Genomic DNA, 27615 nt, shown 5'->3' on the forward strand with positions numbered 1-27615 from the left:
CACTGGGCGAGGGAAGGTTAGGCAGGATATGGTGGTTGAGGTACAGATACTTCAGGTTGCCTCGAGTCTAGTCAGGGCAACATGGTCACATGCGTGTGATCTAGCCACACGGGCAAACTTCTTATTCAGATCAGTGTCTTTAACAGGAACACAAGGAAGATAATGGTCACCAGGGTGAAATTAGCAAAGCGAAAACAACATGTCATTCTTCTCAGATTTTTCTTTCTTTTTTTCTTGTTAGACAGGTTTCTGTAGGCCTGGCTATCCTGGAACTGACTGTAGACTAGGTTGGCCTTGAACTCACAGAGATCTACCTGCCTCTGCCTCCCTAGCACTGGGATTAAAGGTGTATGCCACCACACTTCTGACTTTTTAATTTTATACATACATATTTTTCCTGCGTGTATGCCCACTAAGTGCCTAAGGAGGCCAGAGGATGGTGTTTGAGCCCATGGCACAGGAGTTACAGGTGGTTGTGAGCTCCACACCCATCGGGTCCTGAGAACCAAACCCATGTCATCTGCAAGAGCAGCAAGTGCTCCTCACTGCTGAGCCATCTCTCCAGCCTTACTGTTCCTATTTGTCTGACTTATGCAGACTTTACTTTGCACTAGGAGAGGCAATTCACCTTTAATTAACTTTAACCTCCTCCCACTGGTCCCTCCTATTCTCCTTAAAGGTCTCCTTGGTAGATAACTGGAAGACACCGGAGACAAAGAAGCTACTGTATCCCAGGGTCTAGACCTAAGCTTTGCAGGAGGCAGGGGTGAAGTAAGTGCAAAGGTGAAATAACATTTGTTACGTTTTAGCCTGTCTCAGCCTATGTTAAACACTCCCTTTATATACAATGTCTCATTTGGAAGAAATTTCTAAGAAAAAAGTCGGTATTTTTATTTGTGTGCGTATGTTGTATCAGTGTGAGTGCCACTTGAGCGCAAATGAATTGGAATTACAGATGGTTGTGAGCTGCTCACTGTGGGTGTGGGTGCTGGGAACAGAACTCTGGTTCTCTCAAAGAGAAGCAGGCACTCTTAACTGCTAGGCTATCTCTCCATCCCCCATGGAAGCATTCTTAAAAAGCAGAGGATGTGCTCTTAAAAAGCTACACGCCAGCCTGGTCTACAAATCAAGTCCAGAACAGTCATAGCTACACAGAGAAATCCTGTCTCGAAAAACAAAACAAAACAAAAACAAACAAACAAAACAAAAAGCAGGGGGGGTTATTATTCTTTTTTTTTTTTTTTTTTTTTTTTTTTGTCTCTTCCTGCTGGCCTGATTTCAGACAATTGGCTGGAGCTTGAGATTGTACTGTGAGGGAAAGCTATGTGCTTATGAGAGAGCAGAGTTAGGAGGACCTATGTCTGATACTGGTTGTCACACCAGTCCTGGATTGTTTATGTTTGGTCTTATATGAGAGAGAAAGAGCAGGGCTGGAGAGCTGGTTGGGCAGTTAGGAACAGTTGCTGCTCTGGCAGAGAACCTGGGCTCGGTTCCCAGCACCGACACCAGGTGACCCACAAGCCCCTGTAACCCCAGCTCCAAGGGGATCTGATACCCTCTTCTGTCCTCCTGGGCACCAGGCACTCACGTGGCACACATATATCCATGCAGACCCTCATGCAGGCACATTGAAAGATAAGTAAATAAGTCTTTTTAACGAATAAGAGAGAACTATCTCCTGTCCTGCTTACATTATTTTGATTTCAGGTTTTCTTCCACATAGGGTGCAGAGTCCCACGGCTCACACAAAGGCACTTAGGAGCTGGCTGTGGCGGCTCATCCCTATAACCCAGAGTATTCAGGAGGCTTCATCTGTGTGACTGATGAACGTGTGAATGCCACGTGTGTGCATCAAAGAGGTGGGAAGATCATTAGTTTAAGACTTGTCTAGTTACAGATTAAGCTCCAGATTAAGCAAGCCTGGACTACACAGTGAGACCCTGTCAGAAAAACAAACAACAATATTAAAAAACACCAACCCAACCAGTAAACAAATAAATTAATTAATACACCCTTTCTTAATAGTTGTCAGAATCCTTCCACCCTTAACTGTTTGAAAGAGCTCAATCATTGGGACATGGAATTAATAGCATTTGCAATAATCGTTACAGCATTTCACTTATGTGGCAATAAATATTTGGTTATTTCCACTGGCCATTACAATTTCAACATATAAACGACATAACAGGACTGCTTCTTTGAGAATAACTGTTTAGAGATTAACATTAAATTCAATTAAGAGGATGAATCTATTCACAGAAAAAAATAAAACCTTGGTTGGCCATTTTTACAGAAGCCTATTTAAAGGCAATTGTCAATAGCAGTGGAGAGGCATTCCGAAGGGGAGAAGGCTGTCACGAGTAGGACAACAGTACCTCAATATTAGGAAGCAATGACCATGGAGATCATTCAGTCACAATGAATGTTTCTCCTTTTGATTGTATTCAGTGCACACATGGGGGTGTGTGTGAATTCACCACCCCAGGGTGCTATGAAGTTTTACTGGAGCAGCTGGTTGGCCCTGTTGTCTCAATCAACTCTGCCCAAAATTAATAAAACACATGTAGTTGTTTTCCTAAGAACGTCAACATCTATTTTAAATACATTTATTACTTACTTAAACATACATTAAGATTTTAATTTTATAATATTTAAAATTTTATTTCATGTGCATGAGTGTGTCGCTTGTGTGTGCCTGGTGTCCCAAGATGTTAGTTCTCTGGGTACCAGGGTTCCACACAACTGTGAGCCACCTCTGGGAATTAGAGCAGGTTCTCCGGAAGAACAGCCAGACCTTGAACTCACAGTGATACGCCGGCTTCTACCTCGTCAATGTTAAGATTAAAGATGTGGCCTGTCATGTAGACACATTAAGATTTTTTTTTTTAAAGCTAGTTTTCCCTGCAATGGCTCCTGCTGTTTGTGGTGCCATGTACACAGTAGGATTTGCTAAAGAGGCAGGAGAATTATGAGCTCAAGGCCAGTCTTGGTTACACTTTGCTAAAAGCCTGTATAACACAAAACCATCAACAAAATCTTTTATGCTCTTTTATTTTCACAAACATTTACTTGTATGTGTAAGAGTGTTTCCCTGCATGTATGTACACCACACGCATGCCTGGTGCCTACACAGACCAGAAGAGGGCATCAGATCCTCTAGAATTAGTTACAGACAGTAGTGAGCTGCCATGTGAGTGCTGAGAAACCAAGGCCTCTGCAAGAGGGAAAGCATTCTTAATCTTGGAGACATCTCTCCAGCCTCTGATCGTTACTTTCAAATTAATTTAAAACACAACAGTCACACAGTCCGGGAAAGGTTCTAATGATATGGCCTTGTTGTTTTTCATTGGCTGGGAACTAGGTTAGTGGTTCTCAGCTTGAATGGCATAGCTGCATGATGTGTTTGAAAACGTCTGGTGCTGAGGTTGGATCACAGACTAATGAAGTCAAACATCTAGGATTAGATTCATAAATCAGCATGTGTGAGAGACACACACACCCCTGCCTCCTTGGGCCATTCAAAAGTTGAGTCATTTTTGTCAGCACTGTCAGTACCTAACTAAGATGAAAAAAGTCGATTCAATTTGAAAAATTGGGTTATGTTTGTGGACTTTAAAAGTTATGCTTGTTTTATTGTACAATTTTGGAGTCGTCAAGGAATCAGAGCAAGCAAGTGTAAACAGGTTTCAAAGTCTTTATTTTAGCTAAGCCAGGGTCTATCTAAAGACGGACACCAGCCTGAGATCCACAGATACTCTTATATAGAAGAAAGGTTACGAGCAAGAAGGACTCAGAGGGAAAGCAGCAGTGTCACCAGCGTAGACAGTACTTAAGTAACTTTCTCCTAGGATCCTCATACAAACTTCTCGTTAGGCAAAAGCAAGGCAGCTGAGACACGATCGAGGGACGCCAAAGGCCTTTTTGCTTTGGGGTCGGAACACGTCAGGACAGGTGCACTTTGGGGGTCCTCACACTTAGTTTCCTTCTCCTGGGAGCAGGTTAAGGCAACAGCCTAACCACAGCAGCCCTGCGCGGGAGTCGGACCTTCTGCGCACGCTCGGGCGGCGCGCGGGGCCTTGTGGGAAGGCGCAGGCCTCCGGCGGCGGCGGCGTGTGACGCCGCGCGTCTCCCTGGCTGCGTTGAGGGTGGTGACGGCCGGGGCGGGTGAGCAGGCTTCTCCGTTACCGTCGGCTGCAGGGCGCCTGGGGGGCTGGGCGGGACGCGGGGCCGGGCGGGCCTGGCCGGGAGCCGGCGGCGGCCGGGCGGCCGGGCGGCGGGGCCGGTTCCTCAGTGGGCTCTTCGCGCGCCGCCCGGGGTCGGCCTGAGCTGCCCCTCCGTCCGGGCTCGGGCGCTCCTCGGTGGCGGGGACCTTCAGGCCACGGCGTGCGGGGTTTGCTTGGATACCGGGCGTGTGTTGGCCCAGACGCTGGGAATTGCTGGTTGACCGCGGAACGAACCCCGTCTTGTCGGCGTGGGCTGCGTAGGACCCGGGGCTGGGTGGGTGATGGTGGAAGGGCAGCTTTCGCCCCCGCAGCATTCTCAGTCTTTCTGTTTGTTTGTTTGTTTGTTTGTTTTGTTTGCTTTAGGAGGCAGGGTTTCCCTGCGGTTCGCCAGAGTGCTGTGGTTAAACGCTTGCAGCATCCTTGCCAGGATAGGCACTTAGGGTCTCCTTAGCTTCTGGACTGGTTTGTCCCCAGCAAAGCATTTGTGCTAGTTTTGTTCATGAATGCAATGCGTGCGTATAAACAAATTATTGACACCGCATGAAGCTTAAACTGTGTTGTTGAGGCTGAGTCAGAAGATCCATTTGCACTTAAAACAGTCTCTGTTAAGTGTGTGTGTGGGGGGGAGCTGTTATATCACCCCACCCCATCCATATTTTTCTTCACCTAGGTACCTCGTCACATCACTTTATCCCCTTTACTTGTTTGTTTACTTACTTATTTTGCAGTCTTCAGGGTTGAACTCAACGTCTTTCACATTATGGGCAAACGCTATATACCAACCCTTTAAAAAGGATTCGTAGACAGGGTCTACCAGGTTGTCATGCTGACCTTAGTTTGGGAGGCACCTTCTGCCTCCTCCTGCTGGAATCATAAGCAATGGCCCACTGTGCCCGGCTGTATTCTCCATGTGCCTTCAGTGGGTTGAGTCTTAATATGATTAAAGACAAAGCTTCCCTGGTCCCATAAAATATAATTAATTTAACTCATTGGTACCCTTAAAAAATCCCGTGAATATTCTCAATCTCTATATGCCCTAATGTAATGCACATACATCCTAATGCACATGGCATTTGGCACTGCCAACCTTTGCCATGTAACATGCTGATTTTCTCAGGCCTTCAGTGGTAGTGCTCTCTCTCATAGCCTCCCAGGTCCCTAGGTGCTGAGGCCTAGTTTTTCTGACTTCTCTTCCTGTTCTCTGAGTTCTTCACGCTCTGCCTAGCTTCCATTAGTTACAGTGGCTAAGCATGTTCAAACGCGTGATGAGTTTCTACCTTTATTTATTATAGTGTCACTCACATTTATCTGCAGGCCTTTACCTACTGCATATCTTTTGATGGCCTCTAGCACGTAGTCAATATACTCTAAGCTGAAATAATCCTCCTCTTCACTTACTTCCCTGCAACATGAGCCCTTTCCTTCTAAAATTGCGTTTCCTTTTCAAAATTTTATTCATTTTTACCAGGCTGTGTATGTGATGTGTGATGGTGTATGCGTGTGCACACATGTCAGAGGACAGCTTTGTGTAGCTGGTTTCCCTGTGCACTTTTATGTGGGTACCAGGGATTGGACTGGAGCTGTCAGGTGTGAGTGGCTTGCACTTCAGCCACCAAGCTACCTCGCCGAGTCCGAAAGAATTGTATTTCTTGACTCAAATGGACACTACTAGATTCTGCCAAGCAGAAATCTAGAAACCATTTAAATCTTTTCTACGCCCCAACTTCTCAACCTAACCCAGTCATCAGGTTATTTTTATTTTCCTAGTCAATACCCTCATGTGGCTTTTAGAAAGTTCGTAACACCCCATGGTCTGGCATTTTAAGATGTGTGCCGTGTCTGCTTCTGACCTCTTCATCATCCCACGGAGTTCTCTCTGCTTGCTTTCCCTCCTGTGCCTTACTTGACTAGTCCCCTTTCTGAAGCCCAGCTGAGCTCTGGACATTTATTTGACTATTTAACCCTGTGATTTATGTTTATGCTATACCATCGTAACACTGAGCAGCTGACACTGCCCCACATCCGAGGCCTGCTAAATTCTTTGTGGGCCTTGCTGTGCAGCTGAGGCTGAGCCGGAACCTTTTGATACTACAGCCTCAGTGTTCTGAGTGTTGGCCTCACAGGCATGCACCACCATACCAGGCTTAAATGCAATTTTCCATTTAACAGTACATTTCAGTTGTGGTGGGTTTACAGGGCTGCATCCCCATCTTTAACAGAAGCAACTGCCACCCTGATTCTTACCAGAGGTTGTGTACTCAAAACTTTGCAGGTCATAATGACTTCAGCAAATAAAGCAATTGAATTGCAGCTACAAGTGAAGCATAACGCAGAGGAATTGCAAGATTTCATGAGGGATTTAGAGCACTGGGAGAATGACATTAAACAGAAGGATATGGAACTAAGAAGACAAAGTGGAGTTCCTGAAGAGGTGAGTGAAGGGTTTCCGTTCACATGCAGAAAAACCTATTTGTTGTTTAAAATTCACCGTTAGTGTGCATATAGTGTATGTGTGCATACACATGTAGAGGCAGGCCTCAACGCACGAGTAGAAGGCAAAGGGCAACTCCTGGAGTTCAGCTCTCTCTTGTGGGCTCCAGGAATTGAACTTGAGTCACTAGGCTTGTAACAAGCACTTTCACCTGCCAAGTCCTGTTACTGGTCCAGAAACTTATTTTGAAATAAAGCATGACCTTGTAAAGTGTGATGGAAAAAGCCTGCAATCCTAGTACTTGGGAGGTGGAGCCGAAGGGTCAAGAGTTCGGGCTTGGTGGTAGCAGCGGTGCACACCTTTAAACCCAGCACTCGGGAGCCTGGTCTACAGAGCAAGTTCTGACAGCCACGGCTACACAGAGAAACCCTGTCTCAGAGAGAGTTTCAGTCTAGCCTGGCTGCGTAAGATCCTGTTAACGAAAATATAAACCCTGAACTGGAGTGCTTGCACCATCACTATTAACATTTTCAGAGATTCTGCTTCTCACTGAGCTTTGAATAATTGTGTTATTCAAATAATTAAGATATTTATTCTAAGTCTTAGTGGGTATTTATTGACGGGGTCCTCATAGGATAGTACTTTAAATAATCTAAAATACGTAGGTGTGTCTGAATATCTGAAAATAATGTAGTCATGTATTTAACAATTTCTTAACACAGTATTGGCACTGAAATGCAGGTCAGGCTTAGGCTGAACTATTTTTATTAAGCCAGTGTTTTTAAATGTGGCTAGGTTTTCGTGTCTCATGCAGCCGTTAGAGGCATGCCAGGCTGCCTTGGAAGTCATGTAGTCCTCCGTGTTTGAATTTAGAGTTGTCATTCAAAGGCGTAATTCGGATTTTAAATTTGTACTTCTCATGACTGAACAACCTGCAACATTCATCGAATAATGAATTGAAGTTGTAAGCATAATTGCTGCTTTGTGTGTGTGTGTGTGTCTTGTGTTTCCGTATATGTATGTGTGTTTGTGTGTGGCATGTGCTGACTGTGTGCATGTGCCCATGTGGTCCATACGGAGGTGCCTTCCTTTACTGCTGGGCGCCCTGTGTTTGCAGACAGGATGCTTTAGTGAAGCTGACATAACCATGGTGTAGCGGCTAGGCTGACTGGCCTGAGAGCTCTGGGATCTCCTTGTCTCTTTCTTGCCGTGATTACAGGGTGTGTGGCCATGCCTGGCTTTTACCTGGGTGCTGGGGATTCAAACCTAGGTCCTTTTGCTTGTATAGCAAGTGTTCCCACCCACTGAACCATTTTCCAGATCCTATAATCAATATTATAAAAAGGAGCACTTGTAAATTAAATGGAAAAAATTTCTCATTTGAAAATACCATTAAGTGCCAGGCATTGGTGGTGACATGTTTGACCCTAGCACTGGGGAGGCAGAGGCACACTGATCTTTGAGTTTGGAGACCAGCCTGGCCTGTGGAGTGAGTTCCAGAAAAGCCCAAGCTACACAGAGGAACCCTGTCTTGAAAAACCAAAAGAAAAAAAAAAAAGAAAAAGAAAATATCATTGGTGATCATTTCAAACAGAAGCAACAGGGCAAGGTGCCAGAGTGCTCAAAGCTTTTCCTTTCTTTCTTTTTTTTTTCCTTCTATTCTTCTGTCTAGAATTTACCTCCTATTCGAAATGGGAATTTTAGGAAAAAGAAGAAAAGTAAAGCCAAAGATTCTTCAAAAAAAACCAAAGAGGAAAACACAAAAAACAGGATAAAATCTTATGATTATGACGCCTGGGCAAAACTTGATGTGGTAAGTTTATCTTGTTATTTACTTTTTAGTAATTAGATAATTATTTCTTGGAGTTAGTCACAGATTACATGATAGTGTCCTATGGCCCGTGCTTTCTTTTCTCTCTTTTTGTGGTGGGGAGGAGGATCGTATGTAGCTCAGGCTAGCTTCAGATCTGTGATCCTCTTGCCTCAGCCTCAGGAGTTCCGAATTAGAGGCAGGTTCATATCACCGGGCCAGCTGAAAGTAGGTGTCCTAATGTGCCTCTGTGTTACTGTGATAAAATCCTGACCAAAAGCTTTTCAAGGAGGAAAAGGTTCACTACCTCATACAGGTTGGTGTCAAGCATCAAGGGAAGCCTGGGCAGGAGCTCAGACATTCCCCTGGTGGTGGGAATGGAAGCATGGAGGGCCGCTGACTTGCTTTGAGAGCTTGCTCAGCCTGCTTTCTTACACCACCCTAGACCACTGCCCAGGGGTGGTGGTGCCCACAGGGGGCCGGGCCCTCTGAGGCTAATAACAACCCCACAGACTTGCCTCCAGGTCAGTCTGATGGAGGCATTGTCTCAGGGGAGGTTTCTTTTTCCCAGAGGACCCCAGCCTGTGTCAGGCTGACAGAACCTAACCAGCACGGGAAGGCCAGTAAGAGGGCTTTCCTTTCCTAGATCCTACATAGCCACCGTGTACTCGGTGTGCTCCATCTCCCATGCATGCCACATGCTGTGATTAGACGTGTTCCACCGCAGAACCTTTCCCAAAGCTCCAGATAGCTACTGGCATGTTGCCTGTAAAAGGAAACCTGCTGGCCAGTCGGCCCGCCTTATTCTGGACTCATGCTCCTTCAGGTGATATGGTGAGAGGTGTGTGTATTGGGGGAGAGAAGTCACAACCCAGCTTAGAATACACATTTATTTTTGTTTTTGTTTTTGTTTTTTTAAGAAGATTTGCTTGGTTTTATGTGTATGATCTGCCTATGTGTGTGTAAGTGTACCACGTGTGTGCAGAGGGCGGAAGAGGGGGTCAGAGCTTCTGCAACTGGATTTACAGGTGGTTGTGAGCTGTGGGCACTGGTAACTAAACCTGGATCCTCTGAGGAAGCAGTGAACACTCTTAATGGTCGAACCATCTCTCTAACTCCATTTATTTATTTTCTTGCCTGCCTTTTCTTCTCTTCCTCCCCCCCCCCACCTCTCCTGCTTTCCCCTCCCATCCCCTGCCTTCTCCTCTCCTCACGTCTTTCCTCCTATTTATTTTCTTTTAGACCAGGCTGGCCTTTAACTCACAGAGATCTGCCTGCTGTTTTCTCCCAAATACTGGGTTTAAAGGCATGCACTACTATGCCTGGTCTTTTGTTTATCTTAAAAAAGAGTTATTTAATCTTTTGTTAAAATTTCTTCTTTGGGGAGATGGAAAACAAGGCTGAGGCACAATTCTGCCATCATTTGCTCTGGGTTTTCTTAGAGAGCCGAGGTAAGGGATTACTTACAGGGCTGTAAACACCCCTTTCCAAGCCAGCTGCCTCTGGAAAACCATATCCAAGGCTGAGGGTGTTCCCAGAGCCCCTCCTACTCTCCCTTACTTCTGCAAGTGTTAGTCCCAGGCCACATGCAGACTGCCAGGTGGTAGGGAGCAGGATACTCAGGGGAGAGTCTTCGGCCCTATTCCATGGAGATAAGGGCTGTAAACTGTCAGCCAGCCCAGCGGGGATAACCTGTGTTTGGGGGTCTGCGGGGGCACCATACCCCTGAGCTCCCCAAAATGTTGGTTGCTTAGCATGGAGGACAGTCAATGTAGTCTTTTAAATAGTAGTGGGTGGAGCTGGCAAGATGGCTCGGCTGTTAAGGGCTGCTAAGCTTGCTCTTGCAGATGACTTAGATTCAGTTCCCAGCACCTGCCTGGCAACTCATGATTGTAATTCCAGTTCCAGGGGATCTGATTTCATCTTCTTGCCTCCACAATCATCTGCTTACATGTACACAAACATGTACTCAGATGTGTGAGTGTATTCACGCACACACCACTGAAATAAAGAGGTACTGTGTCAAAGCTAGGTGTGGAGGTGAACACCTGTATCCAGCTCTTGCCTGTGGAGAGTATTTGGCTTCCATTTATTTCCTAACAATTTAAAGTCTGTTTCGGGTAATTGTGAACACTGCTCTACTGCTTTCAGGACAGTATCCTTGATGAACTCGACAAAGAAGATAATACCCACGATTCTGTGTCCCAGGAATCAGACTCAGAAGAAGATGGTATTCGTGTAGACTCCCAGAAGGCTCTTGTTCTAAAAGAAAAGGTACTTTAGGTTAGTTTTGGGTTCCTTTAGGGAGGAAGGCTGTGCATAAAATCATGCGAGTTCTAAAATTCTGAGCATTGCTCTGGGGATATTCACACTTCAGATGTTCTTGGCTATATCCTGTTGGGTGCAGTGTGTATAGTCGCCAGGAGCAGATTCTTTAGAGCAGATTAATTACGTGGTTCTAATCTGTGACTCACTGTCTTAGCTGTTCTGACCTCAGTGGTTTGTGTGTTCAGTGAGTTGATTCCAGGTGCTTGGACAACACCTGGGATTATTTGTGCTTCTAGTGGTAGACCGAAGAAACTTGAAATGAGTGTGTGATTACTGGTACAAACGTTACTTTCCACTTCTTATCACAGGCCATCTTTGGTTACCTTCGAAATGTTCAGTATCTCTCATTTCTTTTTGGGGAGGAGATATTTTAACACAGGCTTAAGCAGAAGAGTTAAGAAAAAGAGGGGTAATCGGGAGGAAAGACAATCCAGAGCATAGATGTAGGTTTGACAGTCAGATGTAGGATTTTGGTGGGTTTTAAAGGTGTCTTTGAAGGATCGCCAAGAAACTCAAATGAGACGACAAAAGTGGTTCCGGCGGGTCCCTGACAGAAGTGCTATTGATGAGGTAGGGTTTGGACCACACACAGGGATGCAAGAAGGTAGGATATCTCTGCTGTAGGCAGAGTTATGTGGTGGATAACAGCATAGTAGTTTCCTAACTACTACTAGATTCTCAGGGTTGTGTAGGGAAGGAATCAGGCCCTACCCAAGGTCATACACATTCAGGCTTTAAGTGTGGGCCACTGCTGTTTTAATGTAAGAGAATGTTATTTTTATGTTAGCAACCTTCACAGCAAATGTTAATTGTTCTAGAATCTCAGCTAGTGTGAGGCTTTAGTCAGAGACTATGGGGTGAAAGGTTCAGTCCCCCTCCCGTGTCTCAATAATTTTCCTGGTCTTTTTGTCCTGCCTAAATTTGCCCCTCTGAGAGTGTGATTTGGGGCGTCTAATGCTGACCAGGGACATGGAGCTTCCTGATCCAGGGATCAGAAGTCTCAGCCATGTTCCCTAAGTGAAACTTGAGAGGATCTCAGCTTGAGGCTTTGTGGGTTGTCGTTTGCAGGCAATCAGAAAGAGAGGATGTCATTACTTGAGACATCAAACTGTCTGTAAGTAATTGAGCATACAGAGAATTGCTGTTCCTAAGATTAGGACTAAATAGCAGGACCTGTCATCTTGAGAACTGTGATGTTAGTAAATCATTAAAGCATAATGTAGAATCTGGCAGAAATTTACTTTGGGTATGCAAATCTTAGCAGACTAGGACACACCGTCCCAGTTGTTAGGTAAACACGTGGCCCTTCTTTAATGACAGCATAGGCTCTCGTCAGAATGCTGAGAGTCATCAGGTTTGTAGAACATGTGCTGTTATTGTCTTAACTTTAAGTGTGAGAGCCGTGGACAGTAAAAAGAACACATTGATAGTTACATATCACTGCTGTGGCAAAAACCTAAGGACAGTTTTAAGAAGTAGAATAAATTAAAAGGCAAATAGCTTGAGATTATAATTGCTGATGCGTATCGGCAGTGCCACAAACCTAAACACAAAGCAAGGCTGTAACCACCGGTGAGTTAGAAATGGAATGTACCTTTGTATTGCTGCTAGCTTTGCTGTGAGTGTCTGCCTGCCATGTTAGCAGGTCATACTTAGGGCTAAATGGGAATGCCTATTAGACCTGAATTACTGTCTGTCCCTTTTAAAAGTCTAGTTAAGTTGTTTTTATTATTACCAGTTATTTTGCTTGAGCTATATTCCTTGCTGGGTGTTTGGCTTCCTATACAGGTGAACCAAATCAAACCAAACCAAACAAACAAAAAATCAAACTTTTTTTTCTCTAAGTTAGGTCTCTTGACTCTTTCAGTGTCCTTTTATCACTGTGGCATCTTTTGGCATATGTCAAGGTCTTCATGGCAATGTAACTTCCCTGAGAAGCACGGGGGCGTTTTTCTTTGGGCAGTTCCTAGAGTGAACTGCTTAGAGTCCAGCCTCTGAAATCTCTGCGTTCTCTCTCTGATCAAGAGGACAGGTGACGTGATGGAGCTTTAGGACACTTAGGAGGTGTCCTGTTGTCCCCTGGTCTCCTAAATCTGAGGCAGTGGGGGAGCAGAGTCTAAAATACTGGATTTTTTTTAAATCTGCAGTGGCTTTGAAAGGCTCTGTTTCTCTGTCAGGTTAGCTCACACTGCTGCCTTTGTTGGGTTTCCGCGAGCTAGCACTGTCAGGAAAAGCTCCTGGCAGAGCACTTGGATTGTACCCATTTTGCTTAATTCTCTTTTCTTTCAGGGCAATAAATACTTCAAGCAAGGAAAATACGACGAGGCAATTGAATGCTACACAAAAGGCATGGATGCTGATCCGTATAATCCTGTGTTGCCAACAAACAGAGCATCAGCTTACTTTAGATTGAAAAAGTGAGGACTTTCTTTTCTTTCTTTCTTTTTTTCTTTTTCCTTTTTGAGACAAGGTCTTATTCTGTAGCCCTGGCTGTCCTGGAACTATGTAGGCCAGAGATCCACCCGCCCCGCTCCTGCCTCCCAGTTGTTGGGATTGAAGGTGGCACCACCATGCCCAGCCCGGAGATTAGTTTTCTACTGGAGAGATTGAACACATCGATCTCATTTCTTTTACTCTGCATGTTCTTGTAGGTCACTACCTTATCGGGTAATTTATTTAGTCCATTGTAAGCGTTTGGGTCTCAGACCGGGTGCTCAGAGTTTGTGTACTAATGAGCTTCTGTGAAAGTCAAGTCATGATGCTCTTTACCTAATTCATTAAAACAAACAGCTGCTGTGGTAGAGGGTTACTTGACAAGCATGTTTGTAGCCTGGGTCCAGTTACTCCCAGTGCTAGCAACAGCAACAAAAAAGTGGGGGGAGAGAAAAATTAATTTGGTAAACGTTTTTAATAGGCAGTTTCTTCGTATTATTTGAAAAACCGTATATTTGCTCTTTGATGTGCAGACATTTCTCTGGTAAATTTAAATTATATTCCAGCATTAGCAATAACTAATGTTGAGGATCATCACACGCACATAGCTGACCTGTCCAGGGATCCTTTACTCTTACTGCTTTAGTTATTTGGAAATAGAAATTATGTTGCTGAGCTGTTCATTTTACTTTTTGAATAATTTGAAATAAAAATGCTTCCCTCTGGTCCTGGTGACAGGCCTATCATCCAAAGTACTTTGGGAAGCAGAGACAGAGCCTTCTGAGTTTAAGGCTTGCCTGGGCAGCTCAGTGAAAAGAGTGCTGGGAATGTAGCTCATTCCTGCTGAGCATTTTGGCACACCTGAATAGGCAGATGAAGTTGGCAAGTGTTCATTTAGCCTTAAGTGCTGATGAGTAAATGAGTAAGGTAGTTGTGCTGCTTGCTGTGTCCATTAGCATCGCAAGAGAATGTCTGAGCCAGGAGTGGCTAACCCCAGCCCTCGAGGCAGAGGCAGCCAGATCTCAGTTCCAGGCCAGCCTGGTCTACAGATTGAGTCCAGAACAGCCGAGGCTACACAGGGAAACCCTGTCTCAAAAAACCAAAATAAACAAATAAATAAAAAAGAATACCTGTTCTCAATCCATATCAACATGGGTACAAATTTGACTTAATTGTTTGTTGGGTATAAAATATTTCATTGTGTTCTAAAAAAATTTTTTAAAGATAGGGATTCTAACCCAGGTTGGCTCCAGCACTCATCATAGCTGAGGATAGCCTGTGCCTCTGATCCTTTTGCCTCCTTTCTTTTTCTTTTCTTTTCTTTTTTTCTTTTTTTTTGGTTCTTTGAGACAAAGTTTCTCTGTGCGGCCTGGCCTGTCTTGGAACTCACTCTGTAGACCAGGCTGGCCTGGAGCTCAGAGACCTGCTTGCCTCCTGGCTGCCTCTTCTTTTCTTTACAGGCATGCCCCACCATGCCCAGCTGTGGGGCTGGCCGTTGAATCAGGTTTTGTGTTTGGTAGTCAGGCACTCTGCAAGTGAGCTATGTTCCTAGCCCCTCTGTTATGTCTGATTTCATGTCCTTCCTCTGAAGCCTTCAGTGTAGGGCCTCATGCGTACTGATAGGCAAGCAAGCACTCTTGGTGAGCTGTATGTCAAGCCTGTGGGTTGTTTTGTTTTGGTGGTAGATGTAGTTTCCTTTTCTTTTGTTGTTTTGAGATAAGTTCCTATTATGTAACTGTGACTGACCTGGAATTAATTATGTAGACCAGACTGGCCTTGAACTCAATGATCTGCTTGCCTGTGCCTCCTGAGTGCTGGGATTAAAGGCATGTACTACCATGCCTGGGTTAGCCTAAGTATTTTTTTAAGCTGTTAATGAGGTTGGACATATTTTTATATATTTAGTATATAAATATACTAATTTTTTTTACTATATTTAGTATATTTATATAATTTTTTTTATAAATTAAAATTTTTAATTTTTTTTCTGTGAAATGCCTGCTTTATATTTTACCCATTTCCTGTTAAATGCATATTGACTTTTTTTTTTTTTTTTTGGTCATATTGACTTTTAAAAGTTCTTTATTCTGGAAACTTAACTTTTTGACATTTATTTATTTATGTATTTTTGTGATTGAGACAGGGTTTCTCTGTGTAGCCCTGGCTGTCCTGGGCTCACTCTATAACTCTGATTCCTGAGTGCTATGCACCACCATGACCAGCTTGACATTTGTTTATAAAAGCTGTCTTCTGACAGTTCTGTAGCTTGTCTTTTTTTTTCTTATAGACTCTTGAAATCCCATAAAACCAAGAAATTGCCTGGCGTGGTGGCACACACCTTTAATCCCAGCACTCAGGAGGCAGAGGTAGGCAGATCTTTGTGAGTTTGGGAGTTCAAGGCAAGCCTGGTCTACATGTTGAGTTCTAGGCTAGGCCACCTAGGGTTATACAGTGAGACCCTGTCTCAGGAAAAAAAAAAAGGAAAAGAAAAAAATTACTGCTTTTATGGACTGGTGTGTAGCGTAGTAGCGTGTATGCAAGGTCCTGGGTTCTATTCCCAGCATGGGATGGGGTAAGAGAAGAGATTATTTTTAAGTTTAATTAAATAAAAGAAAATGGGAGATACTCCTATACCTGGGAAGTAAATCTTCTCTTAGAAATTTAAAAAATAAATTTTGAAGTTTTTGTTTATTAAATAATATTTATAATTTTACTTATTTTATTTTTCTAATTGTAGATTCGCTGTTGCCGAGTCAGACTGTAATTTGGCAATTGCATTAAGCAGGAATTACACCAAGGCTTACGCCAGACGAGGTGCTGCTCGGTTTGCTCTGCAGAAATTGGAGGATGCCAGGAAAGGTACTAATCTTGCCAGGTCATCACCGAAGTATGTCCCTAGTCATTAACTAGCACACAGCGGGCACTAAGTAAGTGTAGCCCCCTTTACACACTGCTTTGAACAAAGCTCGCTTTCTTGGCAACTAAAAATATTTGTTTACAATTAAAAAAAAATACAAGTATGTTTGGATGTGTGTGAGCCACAGCACAGAAGTGGAGCAACGTAAGGGAGTCGGTTCTCTCCTTCCACGCAGTGCACGGGTCCTGGGGATCAAAGCCAGCTTGTCGGGCTTGCGGGTGGGTCCTTTACCTGATAAGCCGTCTCACAGCCCTTTTTTGGCAGCTTACAAGATTCTTCTAATTTTGGGAAACAGTGCTTTGTTTGCCACTGGTCAGTCAGCTTTGTTTCAGATTTTTGCCTAATTTAACATGACCGCAGCGTGTGTGACCCGTGTCTTCCGACTTTTGGTGTCTATCTGCAAACTAACGATGAGGTCATCTTGTTCGCTGTGGGCAGGAGGCAAACACAACATGTTTTAATATTAGTATTGTTGTCTGTTATTCCATATCAAGACTTGTGTAATAATTACAGTTTGAAGAAGCTGAAGTTGAATGGCGTTTGCCCTGGGTGCCTTAGTGGCGCACGCATTCTGATGCCATGGCCACCTGGGAGCTGGCGGAGGGTGGGTTGTGAAGGGATTTTCTTAGGGTTTTGTCTGCCCTGGGAGACAGTGAAGTATGTTTAGTGGCTTAATAGCTGTCGATAGTTCATGTCATAGAATAGTGGCTTTTGTGTCACATGTAGCAAATGGCTATGGTTTTGTAGAAGTTGTTGAACAATCTTTTCAGAAATGCTCTGTCTTCTGTTTCACTTAGATTATGAAAAAGTGCTAGAACTGGAACCAAATAACTTTGAAGCAACAAATGAACTCAGGAAAATTGATCAGGTAAATAAATAAATTATAGCCATTTAAGTGCATTAGGTTTGGCTTTTATATCATGCAGGTGAAACTTTTTGCTTAGATTTTGTATGTACTATAGATTTTTCTTTTAAGATTTATTTTATTTATTTATTACATATACATTGTTCTGCCTCCCAGTCAGAAGAGAGCACCAGATCTCATTATGATTTTTATGAGACACCATGTGGTGGCTGAGAATTGAACTCAGGACCTCTGGAAGAGCAGCCAGTGCTCTTAACCCCTGAGCCATCTCTCCAGCCCCTATACTATAGATGTTTAAAAATATTTATTTTTATGTGTGTGAGCATTTTGCCTGTTTGCATGTTTGCAGCATGTACTTACCTGGTGCCTGTGACAGTCAGAAGAGCATCAGATGCCCTGGAACTAGAGTTAAAGATGGTTGTAAGCTGCCATGTGGGTGCTGGGAGTTAAACTTGGGTCCTCTGGAGGACCACCCAGTGCTCTTTAATCGCTCAGCCATTTTGTTAGCCCTCATGCCCAATAGCTTCCTCCCAGGGTCTCAGTATGTGGTGTAGAATGGCTCCACACTTGAGGCAGTCCTCCTGCATTAGCCTTCCAAGCTCTGGAGCGAAACAGAGGCTTTATAATTTTATTTCCTGTACCACACAGTTTAGCCAGAGTGGTAAGGCAGAGATGCAGTGATACTGACCCTAACTGGTAAGCATCTTTATAAGTTGGCTAACATTGACCCACTTAGGAAAAATGATTCTTAATTTCTTTATTTTTTTTAAGTTCTGTTTAAAACTCCATCAAATCATTTTATCATATATTAAGTATATTGCTAAATAAAATAAAATATGCTTCTAAGAAAAAGTTGGCTGAGATTTCCAGGACTATTGCTTTTTCACACAAAGGCAGTTTTAAAATTCATTCATTCTTCCTTTCTTTTAATTGGAAATAGTTAAAAGAAAAAGTCCGAATGTGATGGTACACATATTTGATCCCAGCACTCAGGGAGGCGAAGGCAGGTGGATCTCTGTGAGTTCAAGGCCAGACTGGCCTAAAGAGTGATTCCAGGACAGTCAAGGCTACACAGAGAAACCCTGTGTCAAAACAAACAAACAAAAAAAGAATAATTTTTAGTTTATTTTATTTTCAATTAGGTGCATGTGTGTCCAGAAGAGAGCATTAGACCTCCTGGAACTAGAGTTGCAGGTGGTTGTGAAACACCTGATGTGAGTGCTGGGACCCAAACCTGTGCAAGAGCAGCAATCACGTTTAACCACTGAACCATCCCTCCCGCCCAGTTTTTTAAATTGTTTCACTGACTGTTTCTGTGTGCTCTTATGTGATGAATGCTTGTATATTATGTGGCTCTGTGCTGTGTAAGCTGTATGTTAGTAAAAATACTAACTTCTTAACAGTAAGGGGATAGCCAGACACGATGGCTCACTCCAGTAGTTCTAGCACTTGGACCAAGAGAGGCAGGAGAGCCCAAATGTGAGGCCAGCTCTGAGACCACATCTTAAAAGAAAAATAGACACTAGTTATCACTTAAACGTAAAACAGTGGTCAGACAATAGACAGCAGCTGCATACTCCTGTCACTAATTAAAGCTGCTATTGTTTTGCCATTTGGCATATTGTAAAAAAGTAACAGTGATTGGAGAAATCGGATTTTAACTATTATTTACTGAACATAAAATTGTTGGTAAATAATCAACTTCATTATAGTTGCAAAGTATATTTTCTTGTATATTAGGTCAAATAGAAACTGAATAAATTTGGGAAATTTTAGCAATGTGCCTGGATTGTGTAGACATTTGGCAAATATTTGTAGATTAAGTAAATGACAAACTTTATTTGCTGGATACTACTTATTTTACTTGAAAGAGGAAGCATATTAAATTTATTTTACATATATAGACATATATTACCTTTAATAAGTAGAAAGAATGAATTATAATAGAAAGTATTTTAATTATGAGTGTAACAGAAATTGTAATATATTTAAATAGTTTACATTGTAAACCTAATATAGATGCGTCTTGCATTACTTGTTTTATTTTAGTTGAGTGCTGTGTCTCGTAGGCTTTAACATCCAAAGAAAACTCCCGTCCCAAGGAAGCTGCTACAGTAATTAAACCAACTGAAGGAGAGAAAAAACAAATTGAAGATCACCAGAACAAGCAGAAGGCCATTTCAGAGAAAGATCTGGTAATCCAGTGGGATTCTGATGTGTAATGAGTATGTCCAATGAAATGCTTTCTCCTGGTTTCTTGTATGTCAGTTAAATTTCTGTCTCTAACATAAATTGTGTGTGTGTGTAGGAAGTAGAAATTAAGTACACTAAAACCTTTGGTGGCTACTAATTCAAAATTTGAGTTATTGATGATTTATTCATAAGAATAATCACATGTGAAATAATTATAAGGGCATTTAGGTTTAGAGAACAAGCTACATACATTTATATATAATTACAAATTTAATACAGACCTAAGTTACAAAACTTTCTGATTGAAATTTCTTTATAAATTTTCAATTGAGAAGATTTAATGAATTTTTAGATGGGAAATGATTTAATTATATTTTAGTTAAAATTAAATTTGGTAACCAGGCATGGTGGCCCACACTTTTAATCCTAGCACTCAGGAGACAGAGACAGAGGCAGGCAGATTCTGAGTTTGAGGATAGCCAGGACTACTCAGAGAAACCTTATCCCGAAATAAGAAAAAAGAAGAAAATTAATTTAATGTTTATTTTATGTGCATATTCATAAACAAATTACACTTTTGCTTGCATGTATGTATGCATGTGTGCCTTACACTTCCGAGCCACCTCTCTAGTCCCCAAATTAATGAATTTATCACCTTTTGTGGGTCCACAGAGGATTCCTAAGATATTCTTATGAAATCAATGGCTGGAATATTATTTGAATGATCTAAATAGAAAGTCTGTGTCAATGTAGTTTAGCTTATATTGGGGCTGGGGAGATGGCTGACTGGTTATGAGCACTGACTGCTCTTCCAAAGGACCTGGGTTTGATTCCCAGCACCCATATCATGGTTCACAACAATTCATAATGCCAGTCCTAGAAAATTATACCCTTTTCTGGCCTCCATGGCCATCAGGCACGCACATGATCTATAAACAAAGCATGCAGCAAAAACACTCATACATAAAATAAAAATGAATAAATCTCAATTTCAAAATGTGTTACATTTAGGAATGTTACTATTAAGAGTTAGCTATGTAATTTTACTACTGTGTTCTTCCATAAAATTGACTTTGGAGCTGGCCGTGTTAGTGCATGTCTGTAATCTTAGCTCTTAGGGGTGAGAGGTTGGAGGGTCAGAAGTTCAGGGCCATGTTCAGCTACCTGCTGAGTTTTGAGGTGGTCTAGTTATAGGACATCTTGTCTCCAAAAACCACCTCCTTGTGGGGAAAATTGCATTTGCAATTCTTTTGTATACTTTCCTTCTCTCTCCTCTATTCCTTGCTTCTTCCTTATTCCTTCATTCCTTTTTCCTTCCCCTCTCTTCCCCTTTTCTTGCTTTTCAGTGCTAAACCAAAACCAGGGCCTTGGGCACAATAGCAAACTCTCTGTCTTGGGCTGTATCCCCAGCCCATTTTTTGTCAAATTCTAATGTGAGTGAAGAGTCAGTGTAATGTTTAGGCCTTTGCTGTGTAAGCAGTAGAGTAATGTGGGCTCTGGACGTGAGCACTCAGGTCCTCATGCTTACTCTTTTGTTTTGTTTTGTTTTGTTTTGCAAGACAGGATTTCTGTGTGTAGCAGAGTCCTGGCTGTCCTGGACTCGCGTTGTAGACCAGGCTGGACTCCAACTCACAGAGATCTGCCTGCCTCTACCTCCTGAGTGCTAGGATAAAAGACATGTGCCACCATGCCCAGCTTGGTATGTTTCTTTAAAATATGAATTGAATTAATTTTCCAGCATGTTTTGACTTTCATACTTCTCTCTAAAATAATAGGGGAATGGATTTTTCAAAGAGGGAAAATACGAGAGAGCAATTGAATGCTACACTAGAGGGATAGCAGCAGATGGCACCAATGCCCTACTTCCAGCCAACAGAGCAATGGCCTATCTTAAGATTCAGAAGTGAGTATTGCTTATGTTTTGCTTTCAGGGTAAAATTTACTAGAGACTGCATCTGTAATTAACCAGTTAACTAAGTTAAGTTCAGTTGATTTAGCATTTTTGTTGTCTATCTCTTTATTGGATTCTTTTTTTTTTTAACTTTTATTAATTACACTTTATTCACTTTGTATCCCCCCCATAAGCCCCTCCCTCCTCCCCTCCCAATTCCACGCTCCCTCCCCCTTCTTCATGCATGCCCCTCCCCAAGTCCACTGATAGGGGAGGTCCTCCCCTCCTTCCTTCTGATCTTAGTCTATCAGATCTCATCAGGAGTGGCTGCATTGTCATCTTCTGTGGCCTGGTAAGGCTGCTCCCCCGTCAGGGGGAGGTGATCAAAGAGCAGGCCAATCAGTTCATGTCAGAGGCAGTCCCTGTTCCCATTACTATGGAACCCACTTGGACACTGAACTGCCATGGACTACATCTGTGCAGGGGTTCTAGGTTATCTCCATGCATGGTACTTGTTTATTGGATTCTTTTCCTCCCTTCTTTTTCTCTAGTTTCTTCTTTCTTCTTGGTAATGATGTTAGAGTTAGAATCCAGGACCTCTTGCATGCTACAGAAGTGCTCCATTGTTGAGCCAAGCCTGCGGCTGCCTGACTTATCCTTTGGCATTACATTGAAGTTAATGAGAGAGTAGAGACAAGGAGAGTGTGTGTACATGTGGCCTGGTACGGTCATGTGCGTGTTACTGTCTTTATGTTTGTAATAGACATTGCACAGTTTGATGGTAGGTATACTGTGTATTACTTATGTGTGTGTGGTATGTATTAGGCTAATGTAGAACACAAAGCATCACCGCAGGCTTCAACAACTCTTTGTTTAGGTAGCAGTCTTGTGGCTTGGTTACAGCCATGTCAAGTTAATGCTGATGAGGTGGGTGGAACAGAACAGGGAGAACTAGGAATGACAGTGGGCTGGGTGGGGAGAATTAGTTCAGCTCCCAGCAGGAGAGTCTGAGCGTGCATCCCTGGAGCCCACATAAAAAGCTGGGCATGATAGCACAACGCCTAAAATCCCAGCCCCAGAAGGAGGAGCACGGGCTTGCCAGGCCAGTAGTCCAGTCAGTTGGTGAGCCCCAGGCTGAGCAAAAGATCCTGTCTCATAAAGGTGGAGAGGGTTCAGACACTGCACGCTGACTTCTGCCTTCCACATTGCCACACACAGAAAGAGAAAGAAAGTCAAGTTGTTAGGCTAGCTAAAGTAGATCAGAAAGATTATATCTTGAGACTGTAGCTGTATCCCTATTTGATTTCAGGGAGATGAACAAAGCAACCTTGAATTACAGTGAGGGAAGGTCTGTAAGCAGCAAATTGTGGAATGTAGTTTGGTAAATGGTTGGCTTCAGAAGTGCTAAGGAGGCACCAAGTTAACAAATACAGTGGCCAGACATTTGAGGCAGGACGTCAGTACTTGAACAGAGTAGATCCACAACAAATCTGGGTCCTAGTCTTGAGGTACCAGAACTCTAGTGTGCTGGGTGTGGTAGTGCACACCTTTAATCTTAGCCCTTGGAGACAGAGGCAGGCTGGCCTACAGAGTGAGCTCCAGAGCAACCCGGGCTACACAGAGAAACCCTGTCTCAAGAAACAAAGTAAAACAAATAACTAAGGACTATTAGCTACAGGAAACAGGGTTAGGAATTGGTCCCCCAAAAGAGCCACCCTTGCTTGCTAGAACTGAAGTCCGCCATGATTTGGTTCAGTCACTTCTGCCGACTGCAGGTGGGATGGACGCCTGTGTTGTGGGATGTCTAGAGCAGGCAGACCCAACTGAGGGGAGAAGAGTGTCCACAGCTAGGCACAGACTTCGTCACTCTGTGAACTGTCTTTATTTTTTATTAGTTAGTTTTTCCCACCATCCCAAAGGTTTTATGAATTGAAAGTTACTAAATTGAGCTTATGCTTGCAGAACATATGGGATATTCGGTGCTTTTAAATGATTCATATGAGTCTGTTGACAACAGTGGCCATCCGTCTTGTTAGAGAATTTACATTTTTAGTCTGATTTCTACATTTTTTTCCTTCTCTTTCTAAACATTTATCTTCTTCATTTTCTTTGAATTACAGTATGGTTTTGTGGTTTATGTATACAGCAAGCATTTATTGAGCTAAAATGTGTCAGGTGTTCTGTAGCACCATGAAAGGTATTAAATATGCAGATAGTAAGTAAATGTTCAGTTACTTTAATAAACATGAAGTTTCTTAAAGGAGGGGGAGGCATGAAAGAGGCAGTAATTAATTAAATTACATTACATGTAATTAAATTACATGATGCTGAGGGGCAGGCACATGAGACACAGGCTGGAAGACACGGAGGAGGCCTGAGCACAGGTGTGAGGACGTGCGGAACCTAGCTGAGGAGCCGCAGTGAGGAAAGCCCTGCCTAGGCAGCCTGCACCAGTGAGGTGAAACAATGAGCTGCTGGCTGCATGTTTAGGGTTGGTGTGGGTGGGAGTGGTTTGTATGAGGTGACAGGAGAAGACTCCGCTCCCTCACTGTGTACTCTAAAGACTGGCATCCTCAGAAGTGCAGGTCCTGTGCAGGCATCTCAAAATGGGAGACTGACGCACTCACACAGAAAATAGGTTACTAGAACTTGAAGACAGATGATCTTCATTTTGCTAAAAAGTGAAGAAAATTAATCAGAGAAGCTGGGTGTGGTGGTCCTAGCATGTAGCAGGAGCATCAGAAACTCAAGATTATTCTGGGTTACATGAGATCCTGTCTTAAAAAAAAAAAAAGAAAAAAAGGGGAAAAAAGGAGGAAGAGAGAAGAAGAAGGTAAAAACAAAGGAGGCTGAGGCAGGCAGATCTCTGTGAGTTCAAGGCCAACCTGGTCTTTAAAGTGAGTCCAAGACAGCCGGGGCTACACAGAACAAAAAACAAAACAAAACAAAACAAAACAAAAAAAAAACAAAGTTAGCTGTTCTGGACAATGACAAGGTTTTTTAGAAAGCCAGTGGTGCCGTTTGTGACGTTCATATAGCCCCATTGTACACCAGGGCTGGAAAGATGTCTTGCAGCAATGGGTTCTTTTGTCTGCTATAAGGCCGAGGCGCCACCCTTCTCTGACTGCCCCTAGATGGGTACTCTTTCCTTCCTTTCCAGGTGATTCAAAGATTTAGTGGGGATGAGACATTTTTAAAATAGTCCTTCCTCTTAAACAGAATCTTAGGAATTGTTAACTGAAATTATATATGCCAGGCCGAAAAGGGAGGGGGGATACAAGTTCTAAGCCAGCCTGGGCGACATAATAAGATGTTGGACTCAAACAAAACAAGAAAAGCTTAGCTTGTATTTTGTTTTCTTCCTTTTTCTATTTATTTATTTATTTATTTATTTATTTGTGTGTGTGTGGTGTATGTGTCTGTGTGTAGGTGAGAGTGTGTGTGTTTGAGTGTGTGATGGCAACATAGGACGGAGGTCAGTTTCTGAGATTTGGTTCTTTCCTTCCACTGTATGGGTCCCAGATAACAGACTCAGGTCCTCAGCCTTAACAACAAGCACTTTCACCCACTTAGCCATCTTGCCGGACCCAGTATTATATTTTCTATAAGCTACAGGTAGTAATTTTATTGTGTTCAATAGATATGAGGAAGCTGAAAGAGACTGCACACAAGCGATCTTCCTAGATGGTTCATATTCAAAAGCTTTTGCTAGAAGAGGAACTGCAAGAACATATTTGGGAAAGATTACTGAGGCCAAGCAAGGTACGGCTATTTAATAACTGACATGTTCAGCCTGTTAAGACTCCCAAGAGTAGAAGCAAAGATTCCCATAGTTTCCCACAGTAGAAGGGACCTGGAAACAAAGCACACTTTGGCGATCAAGGGTGAGTTTGAAAACTGGACCGTGCATAGTGTGCTGGATTATTAATAACATACTCTGGTTAATCGCCAGCTGAAAGGAACATTTCAATTGAAGAGGAATAGGAAAAACAATAGTCGAGAAGAGAGGGAATCAGCAGCTGCAGCATTGAGACCAACATGACGGCTATAGTGATTTCCTCTCTTGTTCTTTTTGCTTTATGTGGGAGAGGGTCTCTTATGTAGATCATGCCGGCCTCCATCCCGTGGGGATCCACCTGCCTCTGTCTCCTAGTGCTTCGATCAAAGGTGTGCACCACCACACCTGGCTCTCCTTTCTAATTCTTTTTTTTTTTTTAAATAAATGACTTGTTCTTTTCTTTTTTTAAGCGTAGTTTTCTTTTTCTTTTTTTTTTAAACATTTATCCATTTTATTGTGTATACAATGTTCTGCCTGCATGTGCACCTGATTGCCAGAAGAGGGCACCAGATCCCACCACAGATGGCTGTGAGCCACCGTATGTTTGCTGGGAACCGAACTCAGGATCTCTGGAAGAGCAAGCAGTGCTCCCAACCTCTGAGCCATCTCTCTAGCCCCTCCTTTCTCATTCTTTCTCATTCTCATCTCCTCTTCCTTTATGATTTTGTCCTTTAGGGATTCATTTTATCACTCTTCAGAAAACTAACTTGGTTCTGTTACTTGTGTTTTCTTTCATTGCTTTTTGCCCTTTGTTCGTTCATCTTTGGATTTCACTTGTTCTTTTTTCTCACTGTTGGTTTTCCTTTGAAATCTGTCCTGGCTAGTTTTGTCTCAACTTGACACAAGCCAGAGTCATTTGGGAAGAGGAAACTCCAGTGAGCAAAGCCCTCCCACATGTCACAGACACGCAGGTGGAGGTCAGAGGCCAATTTGCAAAGAGTTAGTTCTTTTCTTCCACCGTGTGGGTTCTGGGGTAGAACTTAGATCAGCCGGGCTGTGGCAAGTGCCTGTACCAGCTGAGCAACTTTACTGGCCTTCAGGGTTTTCAGAGAGGGGCATGCTGTGTTAGCCCTGGCTGGCCCAGCAATTGATAATGTAGACCAGGCTAGGTTTGAACATAGCAGTCCTGCCTCTGCCTCCCAAGCACTAGGATTATAGGAATGTGCTACCACATCTGGCTTCATTGCCTTTTAAAAACTGAGTAATATTTTAGGGTATGGTATTCTCTCAAGGGAGTTATGTCATCACTTTGCTGATAATAATAATAATAGTAATAATAATAAAATTATGATAATTATTATCTAATTTTGTTGTTATTTATTTACTTTACATCCTGTTTGCAGCTTTCCCTTCCTCCTCTCCTCCCAGTCCCTCCCGTCATCTCACCTCCTCCCATCAATCCTTCCTCCCTTTCTCTTCAGAGAAGGGGAGGCCTCCCATGGATATCAGCTAGCCTTGGCATATCAAGTTGCAGCAAGACCAGGCATATGTAGTCAGAGATGGCCCCTCCTTCCGTTTTAAGAGTTCTCCATTGAAGAACTGTTACATATGTGCAGAGGGCCTAGGTCAGTCCCATGCATGCTCTCTGGTTGGCAGTTCAGTCTCTGTGAGCCCCTATGGGCCCAGGTTAGCTGATTCTGTGGATTTTCTTGTGGTGTCCTTGACACCTCTGGGTACTTTAATCTTTCCTCCCCCTCTTCCACAGGATTCCCAAGCTCCACTTAATGTTGGGTCTCTGCATCAGTTTCCATCAGTTGCTGGGTGAGGCCTTTCTGATGACATTTATGCTAGGCTCCTGTCTGCAAGTATAGCAGAGTATCATTAATAGTGTCAGGAGTGGGCTCCGTCTCGTTGCATGGGTCTCAAGCTGGGCCTGGCATTGATGAGCCCTTCCCTCACATTCTCCCTCTCTATCCCTGCACATCCTGAACATGCCTCATCCCGTCTGAACTCCATCATTTTAAAGTGTGAGCTGTGGTTAAGTTCAGGGCTCCGTAAGTCTGTGTCATCTACAGTTCAAGGGTATAGTAGAGTTCCATGAAAATTCATGTGGGCAGCTTAACAACACTTGTTCTTATTGTTGCTCCCCTCCTAGTGTCCCAAGTAAAACTCACTGAGATAAAAATGGGATTTCTGTTGGGTGTGGTGGCATGCTTATAATCCCAGCATTTGGGTGGTAGAGGCAGGATGATCAGGGATCAGGTTATCTTTATATAGCTGCTTTAAGGACAACTGGGCTACAAAAGAGCCTAAATAAGTTAATAAATAAATGAATAAATAAATAAATACAGGGATTATTAACTAAAGAAGTCATCTTTAAAATAATTTTACTATTTTGTTACTTTATTTTTTTAATTCTCAGATTTTGAAACTGTTTTGCTTCTGGAACCTGGAAATAAGCAAGCAGTGACCGAGCTTTCCAAAATTAAAAAGGTAACACTTTCTTCACCAAAGTATTCTACTATCTCATACATGAATTTGTTGGTTATACAGTTAACTCAAGACTATTTTCATAGTCTTTCCAAATTTGTTTTCAAGGAATTAATTGAGAAAGGACATTGGGATGATGTCTTTCTTGACTCCACACAGAGACACAACGTGATAAAACCTGTAGCTTACCCAGCTGATCGTGGGCCATCTGTAAGTAAAGCTGATCATCTCCCCCAGCCGTTAATGTGTTACACTG

At 42.9% G+C, this 27615-nt stretch overlaps 1 protein-coding gene across 3 annotated transcripts in view; it reads left to right on the top strand.

Moving 5' to 3' along the window:
* The first annotated feature begins 4037 nt into the window (after positions 1-4037).
* The window catches only part of Rpap3 (RNA polymerase II associated protein 3), a 31661-nt gene continuing 8083 nt past the window's right edge, over positions 4038-27615 (top strand). Inside the window, exons 1-12 of one of the 3 annotated variants that reach the window (XM_021632839.2) lie at positions 4038-4164; positions 6496-6654; positions 8327-8467; positions 10616-10738; positions 13082-13209; positions 15963-16084; positions 16940-17010; positions 19077-19202; positions 20976-21103; positions 24732-24853; positions 27292-27362; positions 27468-27569. In XM_021632839.2, coding sequence (XP_021488514.1) covers positions 6502-6654; positions 8327-8467; positions 10616-10738; positions 13082-13209; positions 15963-16084; positions 16940-17010; positions 19077-19202; positions 20976-21103; positions 24732-24853; positions 27292-27362; positions 27468-27569 — 1287 coding nt within the window. In that variant the 5' untranslated portion in view covers positions 4038-4164; positions 6496-6501. Of the gene's footprint in view, positions 4165-4352; positions 4498-6495; positions 6655-8326; positions 8468-10615; positions 10739-13081; positions 13210-15962; positions 16085-16939; positions 17011-19076; positions 19203-20975; positions 21104-24731; positions 24854-27291; positions 27363-27467; positions 27570-27615 lie in introns of those variants that run through there. The other 2 variants (XM_021632842.2, XM_021632840.2) reach the window with 2 other exon arrangements.

This window comes from Meriones unguiculatus, chromosome 8, assembly GCF_030254825.1.
Source record: "Meriones unguiculatus strain TT.TT164.6M chromosome 8, Bangor_MerUng_6.1, whole genome shotgun sequence".
NCBI classification, from domain to species: Eukaryota; Metazoa; Chordata; class Mammalia; order Rodentia; family Muridae; genus Meriones; species Meriones unguiculatus.